The sequence below is a fragment of the mitochondrial genome of Nicotiana tabacum, assembly GCF_000715075.1.
Source record: "Nicotiana tabacum mitochondrion, complete genome".
In the NCBI taxonomy this organism is placed as follows: Eukaryota; Viridiplantae; Streptophyta; class Magnoliopsida; order Solanales; family Solanaceae; genus Nicotiana; species Nicotiana tabacum.
In genome coordinates this window covers 112501-122500 of record NC_006581.1, presented here as the reverse complement: position 1 = coordinate 122500, position 10000 = coordinate 112501, and the positions used below count along the sequence as shown (strand labels likewise).

Below are 10000 nucleotides of genomic sequence, written 5' to 3'. Positions count from 1 at the left end.
TTCTTTTCCAATCTGAGATTCTCTTTTTCATTTTCTCCAGTAGAGGAAGGTTCTCTCTTTATTCTCTTGAGGGACAAGAAAACATCCAGGTACTTGATAGGAAAACTACCATTTTATTTTGATTCCTCTTCAATGATCTGGAATTTCTGCGAGGAGCTCTGTTCGAGAGGAAGCACTGGCTCTTATCGAAATTGACCTTTTGGCCATTACAACATTACAATCAGCTTCTTACTTCTTTCCAGAAAGATTTTCTGCTTCTTAAGATTCCGTTTATGGCTATTATATAATATTAGAACATCGTTATCAAAGAGAAAGTAGGAGAGTGCTGGGCACGATCTCGAAGCATGGTAAAATGTTATCATTTTCAATGATACCAAGTCCCGGCTTAGCACTTCTTCAGCTAAAATCAACAGGCTAGGTTTGGAACCCTTGTCGCAGCCCTCGAGAAGCTGGAAAGTACCCATGTGGCACACCATCCACAAGCACTCCAAAGTCTTCATTACATAAACATCCATGTATCAAATTCCGCCATTTATCACAAAAGCCCATTCGATCCAAAAAGATGCTTTTGCCATATCCTGACTTTCTTTTGACCCCCCTCCCTCCTATGTTGTCTTTAGGTTAAAATCCCCTATCACTTAAAGCCACCTCGTGAGCCAAGGAGATCTTCTCTACAATAGTGAGTCCTTTAACAAAAGCGCCCCTTTTTCCTTAACTATTTTTATAGGGAGAATCAAACTAATTCTTCGAGCTAGAGAGAATTTTATAGAAAAAGTTACAAAGCTCTCCTTCAAATATCCCATAAATAAAGGTAGGTCGGAATTGGTGAAAATTGGAAGGACTTTAGACTTTCGGAATAAGGGCAATTAAATTGGAATTCAAACTTAGGGCTTAACAGCGCCTTCAGCAAAGAAATTGTGAACCGCCCTGACCAAGTCGTCAACAAAAATATTCCAACAGTGATAATAAAAAAGACCTGGGAATCAAAAAATTGAAAGGATAGGGGAGTCACAGCCCCCAACCAAGGGAGTGGTTACGTTCACTATGTCCCCCTTATTCCCGACATGCTATGGTGCCCCGGGGCTGTCTCGCGAAGATCTTCGATCCGAACCTTCGCATCTACTCTCTCTTAGAGGATGAACCACGCCTTCGCTATCGCAAGAATATAGCGATCGAAGAGCTATGGCTCAGCTGCTTCGCGTATTACACCGTATTGCCCGAAGGGGGCATGCTGCAAGAGCGTAGGTGAGTGATAAGCATAGGAGGCGTGCCCGAAGGGCAGCGGCAGCAGTGTGGTTCCAGATGCCGTCGCTAGATTGAGATCTGCAGGGTGGCGGGTACTTCGACTGCCTTGTATCAGGTGAAGAGAAGGGGGTGGTAGGCTTAGTAGGGCTCGAACCTACAATATCACCGTTATGAGCGGTACGTTTCAACCAATTAAACTATAAGCCCCTACGGATCTCTACATGCAATTCGCTCACTTCGGGAAGAGCGGACGGAAAGAGAAGGCCTTTGTCCTATCTGCTTCTTCCTCTTCCCAGGAATGAAGAATTTTCTAAAAAAATTCTTTTCTTTATTTTCGTTTTTTATTTTTGTTTATAGATAGATATATAATATAATATTATCTATCTATTATTATTATATATCTAAATAATATTAAGCAAGCGGCCCTTTCGCGACTCAAACAGCCGGTACGCTTTCCGGCTCAAAGGGGCGGGGGCTTTCTATTTGCTTGCAATGCCGGCTGTTCGCCTTTAGTTAGAAGTAGAAGTAGAGGGCGCCGTTTGCCCCACACTTCAGAAAAAGTAAAAAAGTATGGATGAAGTAAAAAAAAGTACATAAGGAGTGAGAAAGAAAAACTTGGTTACGGGAACCGAAGGTTAGGCCGACTACTTTAGTAGAGCAACACCTAAAAAAGTTGATTCCTACCCCTTACCCTTTCTTTCAATGTTGCCAATTCCCAGAATACTAATGTACCCTCGTGTATACAGTTGTCCAACAACTTTCTTCCTCCGACTTCTTTAGCCACTTCCGCATCTGTCGTATTCGGGAAAGCTTGCTTCGTGGCGGAGCATTTAGCAATGCCAGCAGCCTGGTGAGGGCTGGCTGTCTGAGGACAGGTTAAGGCAGGGCCTGCTGGGCTTGCTTCTCATGAGATTGGGTGAGGGAATCAGAAAGGGTCTCAAAAACCGGGCGGGCGGGCAAGCTCCCCGTCGAGCTGCCGATTTCCCTCCTATCCTAATGACAAAACCGGATTCAGAGGTTGTTTCTCTTAAGACGAAAACGTACGATTGCAGTCACGAAGGGTTTCCACCCTACGTCATCATTTTCATGCTTTTTTGTTAAGTAACATGAGCACCTGGGGAGACCGGAGAGCTGTTGGCGGGGCAGAAGCACTCTTAACTGGGGGGAATGCTTTCTATTCGGCCTTCGATTCGATGATGCCTGTCTCGTTGTGGTAGAATAGTACTCCACCATCCGATCTGAGTCCCGGTCGGTGACAGCGGCTGATTGCTTTTTCTTATCGGGGGTTTTGACTTTCCTTCCTGTTCCCTGTTCTGTAGAGCGGTTTATCCCTGACTATCTTAGGGGAAGATTTCTCTCTTCTCTACAAAGACACTCGGAACGCAGTTTGGTCACAGTCAATGGGAATAATACAACATGAAGACAGGACGCATTAATATTCACAAACAAAGACGATACTGAATGGGCTCCTCTGTTGCGCCGTACTGCTTGCTTTGAAACCTATTCGGATGGCGCGAGATAGGATACGCTTTGCTTTCTTGTTGCGTGAAAGTGCTTGAGCGACCGTCGGGAAAGATTTTTAGCGGGGAAGGCAGCCGAGTCGTCCGTCTTATCTTAGAAATTGCCTTATTAAGGTCCCATCCGTCGTAACCCTTACATTGCATTCTAGCGAGTTTGAAGTTTTATTCTTCGTTTCATGTGGTTCCTCGGTAGGTAGGGCTTCCATTAGTATAGTACCGTGTGCTTGTGCAGGTGAAGTGAAGCTTTTGTTGATTGATTCCAGACAGGTCTCTCGAGCCTTCTTTCTCGCTCTCATCTATTTTACATAGATGATTGGTCTCGAGCGTGAAACTCCCCAGGGATTAAAAAAGAAATTCGACTTTTCCCTAACGCCAATAAGAAAGGATGGTGTTTTTAGGTAACAAACCACGCCAAACAGGCTAATCCCGTAGCAAGAAAAAAAGCAGAAAGGAACCGGGGTGGCCAGGTGTGAAGAGAAAGATAGCGTACAACGGAGTAGCCAACTCATAGAAAGAGCAGGGGCGCTAGCTTTGAAACAAGGTAACAGGAGAAACTAAATAATCATCGAGCGAAGATTTTTTGTTCTTCCTTAGTCCAATCGAGATATATTTTATTGTACAATTGATGCGGAACGAAGGCGCTTTCCGGGGAGGTGAGGGTCGTAGACATGATATTTAGATCACCTTGAGTTGAGAAGGAAAATAAGCTATTCAAGTTGGTGAGAGAACGGGATGGGATTGGGAATGAATCGATGGACTCCGGGAAGCTTCGTTCCTACATTCTGCTCTCACTTAAAGGCATTCCTTTTTTTTCATTTTACGGGAAAACAACAAGGAAAGGGGCTAAGATCCTCGTTGACAACATGAATTCGTACGCAAGATACCGAATTGGATCCCTTTCATAGATGGGAATTGATGAATTAAGGAAGCAGTAGCACTCCCTCCCGATGTTTTGCCAGAAGCTCGTTTTCCGACAGAAAGAGAAAACTTCAGCCCCGGACCGAAAGGTGGGCGTCTCGATCTAAACCAGCCTTGTCTACCAAGAATCGATACATCGAGAAGGTAGCATGTCGAACTAGAATGCCCTTAATTGAGGAAGTGAAAACTCCTTTGAAAAGCTTCTATCTGACAGGAGGAAGTACTCAACTAGTGAATGAAAGGAAAGATGACGCCCAGGCGAAGTCAACTTATTCAAGAGTCCTCTTTAATTCAGGTAACTAATTAAGCGCATCTATCTACCAGCAAAGACAGGTTAGAATGGTAATCTATGCTAGGAGTGCCCCTTACCTTAAACCTTAAGTAGCTCACTGAAGGAAGTGTGAAAGTAAGCAAGCAAAGTCTCAACCCGAAATCAATAGCCCGCAAGAAATAGAAAGGAGAAAGCCCATCTCTTTCCAGTAGTATGTAGCTTTACTTCCTTGAACTTCTATGGAGGGCTTAGTTTGCGCAGTTGAGTGGCGCTTGTTGAATACCTCTCGTAGGCCTGTTCCAGGGAATGCTCTTGTCTATTTCTAACTAGTGGTGGAAAGAGAATGAGAAAGAGAGTCATGAAAGAGAATCGATTTCAAGTAGCAGTAGAAGTAGATTACGTAGTAGTGGTAGCTTGTGACCTCTCCTCTGAACCCTATTCTTTTCCACTAACATCTCGCCCGGTAGTAGTAGCTTCCTCCTCTCGCCGTCCCGCCCTTATAACAACTCTGGAACCCAAATCAGTCTTGCAGGAGTGGTAACCCCTGTAGTAAGACTCTTCGGCCTCGTAGTCAATCTACTGATGAGCCTTATCGCCAAAGAAGGGGGAGCCTACTGAAGTTTCAAAAAAAGGAATTGAGAATCATCATAGGCTGTGTTTTAAGTGAAGGAGAGAGACAGGACTTGCTAGGAATTGAATCAATAGGCTCAGGGGCATGCCCCGTATCCGCTGCAAGAGAATCCGCTCTTTGACACATATATTAGACCGTAGCACAAGAGACGATTCGCTCTAGTCCCGTAACCAAGCGAAAGAAGATTCATGGACAGAAGCTGCGGGTAAAACCTCGGTTTGCCCTCAACTATATACGTTGATAGGGGATAACTTCTTTGCTAGCTACCAGCTAAAGGTGATACTATCTACAACTCCTGAAAGAAGGCCAAATAGTGTCTCATCCGACATTCCCTCTCTAAGGAATGCTTATTCAAACCATTTGTGGGAATTTGAGAATTTTCTTCTTTATCTCTTTCTCCTTGCTGGAAGGCTGTTTATGAGCGGAAGGGAAGTAGAGGTAGAGGGTCCGAAGGAGAGAGGAGATCTCTGCTCTTATCGTTAATTAGGTATGCCTCCAGATCTGAATGTATACCCTAGGCCAAGGGGTGCGATCCCCCGAGCAGCTCTTCATACTATGGGGTTATATAATCTCCTTGACCTTTCGATTGAGGGTATTCAGCAGTGGGCCTACCTTAAGGTAGGAGGTGATTGAAAAAGGGGAAGCCGGTCCCCTTACATAGCCATAATAGTAAGTTTTTTCGAAGTAGCTGAACAATTGAATCGGCTGGTATAGAATCAGCTGCACATTAATCTTCCTCTATTCTATCAATTTCATTCTTTTTTATGTCCACATGTTTGCTTTAAAAAGGAAGTAAGGCCACCTCTGAAGTTTGAGAACCAGCTGGAACTTGGATTGCTGACTAATCTAATATCCTATCAAAGAAGATGAACTTGCGGGTAATATACTGTATGTAAGACTGACAGGCTTCGAATGAGGCTTTGAAGAAAGAGATAGAGGTTCTCAAGAGCGGATCTTCAAGAGCAAAGACCGGAGAACAGTAAGAGCTGATTTGTCTCAATTAGGCTTTTGACGGAGCGGAGAAAGATCTTATTTTAATTTAGGGGATTCCTCTATAAAGAATAAGGGAGAAGATCTACAACCTAGCAAACTAGCCTCCTTCTTACTAGCATTTTTCCAGGTCCTCTCGAACCAGCATCTTCCAACCTGGTGCTCTCACTTCTCGGACTAGTACAGGTCCAAACCAAAGCCAAAGCTCCAAAAGTCTAAGGATAAGTTCCTTCTCTATGGAAGAAAGAGAGTGCCACAGCTATTATTTCAAAAGCTCGGAAATTCCTTCTGGGAACAGCCAGAAGATAGAAAGACCAGTGCCTGGCCTGCTACTGCTTCGGATGGATAATACGACGTTACTACTCTCCTTCCTGCTTGCCATTTCCTTTTTAAAGCTGCTCATTCTTCAACCCCAGGATGTGATGACCTATTCTATCTTAACTTTAGCTACTCAGAAACCTAAACGATGGATGTTTTTCCCCCGTCTTCCCAAACCAATTTACCTATTTGAGATGTCTCCATGTGTGGCGTGATAAGATAAGGACCACTAGGGGCCCGGTTTGTCCTTCTTCCCGCAAGAACCCTAACCCTTCATTCTATTCCATACAGCCTTGGTAGGACATCTATTTCTCAATTCTATAAACCGGTAAGCTCCATTTTTTTTATGGGACCTGAAGGCTAGGCTAAACCTCCCTCAAAGGGACGAAGTGACTCGACTGAAAGGAGAGGGATGAAGTGAGCGGAACTCTTTTTCAAAGAACTGGCGATATTCCCTTAACTGCAGATTCAATAGCACCGATTATGAACCCGGAAAGAGAAGAGCACCGTCTACTCATACTGTCACACCGGCAAGGACTTTCACTTTCTAAATAGAAAGGAAGAGGTCAGGCCCACCTTTCACAAGAGTAGAAGCTGGTACTCAACACTTGTATTCTATTCCCCATTATTTATCTTTCTCGCTATTAGAAATATCATAAGAGAAGAAAGAAGTTCATGTAGGTCGGATCCTAGCGTAGATAAATGCTATCCGACTTGAATGATCGAATCGATTCTTTCACTTTGTCGAACTCGAAATGGAGGCTCTCTTTACCAAGAGGAGAAGATAAGGTCTTTTGGCAATAGAAGGCATATTACTAATTGATTCTTTGGCCATTTTGTGTTAGAATTCGAAACCGGCGAGGCGCTGCTGGATGCTTCTGATCAATAGAACACGAAGAAGAGGATAAAAAAAGCTTATGATGAGCTTGAGAAAAAAAAGCTTATGATGAGCCCCATCACAGAGATGCACAGAGGAAGAGAACGAACGTCAGCTTTGTTTTTCTCTCTTTTGAAACGAATTTTTCTCAGTCTCACTGTCCTTTTACTTACTCCTATCCTTTTAAACTGTAATTGGGACTTTTCTTTTGAAGCCGCTTTCTTTACTTCATTTCTTAGCGACTTCCTGGATTTTTGGCTTTCTTTAATGGATAGAATTCCTCTTTCCGTCGGAGGCGATGGAAGTGGTCCTAGCTTATCGAAAAAACCTTCCTTTGATCTCAACATATCCGCGGCTGAAGAAGAGCCAGGGGATCGGTCCGAGATCGAAAGAGCCTTGGATCAACTTGAATTGGCAAAGATTAAAGAACAAAAAGATCTCTTGGCCGAACAGATTAGCCCCCTGATTGAATCAGAGAAGGCACGCCTTGTTCGAAGGAAGTGGCACCGCAACTTGGATGAACTTCCATCACCAAGTGAAATGGTGGAAATCATTATTGACCGCTTCGGCAGCAAAGCTGCCTATAATGCCAACAAACCCAATGTCCCCAGGGCTAATTTACGGCACTTGAGGGCTTGGTTAACCCGAGCGCAACACTCGGCGGAGCAGGATGGGAAGGGAAACATGAGTATAAAAAATCATATTTCTTCAATAATTGAAGGATATTTCAAGTAGAAGAGCTGACGTATTGTTTCACATTTGAATTTCTCTTACATTCTACGTTCCCGAAATGGATCCTATCAAATATTTCACATTTTCTATGATTATCTCTATTTCAGGTATTCGGGGAATCCTCCTTAATAGACGAAATATTCCTATTATGTCAATGCCAATTGAATCAATGTTATTAGCTGTGAATTCGAACTTTTTGGTATTTTCTGTTTCTTCGGATGATATGATGGGTCAATCATTTGCTTCATTGGTTCCAACGGTGGCAGCTGCGGAATCTGCTATTGGGTTAGCTATTTTCGTTATTACTTTCCGAGTCCGAGGGACTATTGCTGTAGAATCTATTAATAGCATTCAAGGTTAAAGATGACTCCTAGAGAGTTACCAAAATACGAAGTTCTCTTCTCCTTTCTTTCTCTTCTTTCTTTTTGATACTTGGTTGGCAGGGTCAGGGCCTTTCTCGCTGGGCGAGCGCATCCGATTCTAAAGTCCTTTCTTATTCTTAAACCACTTCCCGTTCAGTTGCTGAAAGATAGAGATCAGGCTTTCTAAATGAGATTGAGTTCCACGAATATGCAGGCTAGAAAGATGCTATTTGCTGCTATTCTATCTATTTGTGCATCAAGTTCGAAGAAGATCTCAATTTATAATGAAGAAATGATAGTAGCTCTATGTTTTATAGGCTTTATCATATTCAGTCGGAAGAGTTTAGGTAAGACTTTCAAAGTGACTCTCGACGGGAGAATCCAGGCTATTCAGGAAGAATCGCAGCAATTCCCCAATCCTAACGAAGTAGTTCCTCCGGAATCCAATGAACAACAACGATTACTTAGGATCAGCTTGCGAATTTGTGGCACCGTAGTAGAATCATTACCAATGGCACGCTGTGCGCCTAAGTGCGAAAAGACAGTGCAAGCTTTGTTATGCCGAAACCTAAATGTTAAGTCAGCAACACTTCCAAATGCCACTTCTTCCCGTCGCATCCGTCTTCAGGACGATATAGCCATAAAGATGCACGTCTTAGTGGGGAAAAGATTTTGCCCCCGGTGTAGCTCGAAAGCAGAAAGAGTAGAATTCATTCGAGAGAGCTTGGTGGTCTTAAGAATGGTTCGGGTGGGGGATTCTCTTAAGAATAAAGAATTAGAATAGAATCTAATTCATGTTCATGTTAACAGAAGAGCGGATCCAATACCAAGACGCTTGAGAGAAAAGGCTAGCCTTGTATATACGCTATTTCTCTTTATGTCAGAGGTGCCCAAAGCTAGAAGCAAGATTTCGAGTAGAATATTCAAAGCTTTTGAGTAAGTAAGATGGATGGATTTGGAAGCAAGTGAAAGAACTAGTTGCATAGATATAGATATAGAGAAAGTCCTTTCTCTTCAGAGGGTGATATTAGGGTTTTGAGATCGGTTCTGACGTCGAACAGGTTTTCGACCCGAAAAGCTCCACAGAGCTGTCGTATGCGGGTACTACGAGGCCCACGACTTTCTTGATCGCCTCATTCTTCAACCATGGGTTAAGATGTGGCTAAAGTCTCTCCGATGGTAGCGTATATTACGCTCGAGGTCTCTCGAGCCTCCTCTTGTACCAATGTCTCCGTTTTAGGGTTTAAGGAATAAGGTAATGAAATTCCGGTATGGACTTTTGTTGTTGTTACGACAGGCGGAGAGCAGTGCCCTATTGGTCTAATTCCTGCTTCCCCTTGGTATCGGTAAAGGGGCTGGTAAGCGCTTCCCGAATAGATTCCTTTCTCTTCCCCGGACACCGAACAAAGGGAACCCTGGCTTCACTTGTCGTAGTAAGACCACCCCTCTATAAGCTTTCCCTATCGCTCTGATGAACCTCTTTCCGCCTGTTCTCTAGAGTTCAAGAACAGATTCTTGCCTATCCCTTATTTGTCCATTAAGTCCGTTTTCCGCTAAAGGCAGCATGAAAAGCACCTAAATTGTAATACGTAAGAGGAAGGACGACTAAGCAACTATGCTACTATTGGCACCCCAAACTAAAAACTACAACTGGAAATCCAACTTTAGGTGGTCATTATGATCAGAAACTCACTCTCTGGAGAATTTTATTGACCTCGCATATAACATGGGGAATCTGGTTAGCACCCATATTTAAGAATAAAAGAACAAAGACTTGACTGGACGGTATTCACGAGCAGATGACAAGCATGAGTGAAGAAGGGTCTTATGTTACCATTTTTGGTGGTAAAGAAGATGTTCTTGTTCTTCCATTCCCCAAACCCACTTCAGCTTTCAAGATTGGGTTGGTGTTCCGATAGGCGAGAGGTGTAAGCACCGCGAGGTGTGAAGCCAGATCGTACTAAAGACAATGAAAAAATTTAGAAAATGAGAGATTTAAAAAAAATAAGTAAAAGCAGAATGAAAGACAGTCCTATATTGACAAGGACGAGCTTTTTCACGAAGAAAGCTTCGCGCCCAACTGCTTGTATATCGATCGGAAAGAAGCAGCTGCAAATGCTATCAGTGGTTCTTCCT

General features: G+C 43.4%; 5 protein-coding genes and 1 non-coding gene across 6 annotated transcripts; 3 read left to right on the top strand and 3 right to left on the bottom strand.

Moving 5' to 3' along the window:
* Positions 1-206: 206 nt before the first annotated feature.
* Positions 207-515, bottom strand: orf102b (hypothetical protein). Its single transcript has one exon. The coding sequence runs from the start codon at positions 513-515 to the stop codon at positions 207-209; it is 309 nt and encodes a 102-aa protein (YP_173392.1).
* Positions 516-1378: 863 nt separating this feature from the next.
* On the bottom strand, positions 1379-1452 carry trnI(cau). The gene has a single exon. It is a non-coding gene; the product is annotated as a tRNA-Ile (tRNA).
* A 5356-nt stretch (positions 1453-6808) lies between these two features.
* Positions 6809-7117, bottom strand: orf102a (hypothetical protein). The gene has a single exon. The coding sequence runs from the start codon at positions 7115-7117 to the stop codon at positions 6809-6811; it is 309 nt and encodes a 102-aa protein (YP_173391.1).
* orf222 (hypothetical protein) lies at positions 6837-7505 on the top strand. Its single transcript has one exon. It carries the CDS (start codon positions 6837-6839, stop codon positions 7503-7505), a length of 669 nt encoding a protein of 222 aa, YP_173390.1.
* Positions 7506-7560: 55 nt separating this feature from the next.
* Positions 7561-7863, top strand: nad4L (NADH dehydrogenase subunit 4L). Its single transcript has one exon. It carries the CDS (start codon positions 7561-7563, stop codon positions 7861-7863), a length of 303 nt encoding a protein of 100 aa, YP_173389.1.
* A 188-nt stretch (positions 7864-8051) lies between these two features.
* orf25 (hypothetical protein) lies at positions 8052-8648 on the top strand. Its single transcript has one exon. The coding sequence runs from the start codon at positions 8052-8054 to the stop codon at positions 8646-8648; it is 597 nt and encodes a 198-aa protein (YP_173388.1).
* Positions 8649-10000: the final 1352 nt, after the last annotated feature.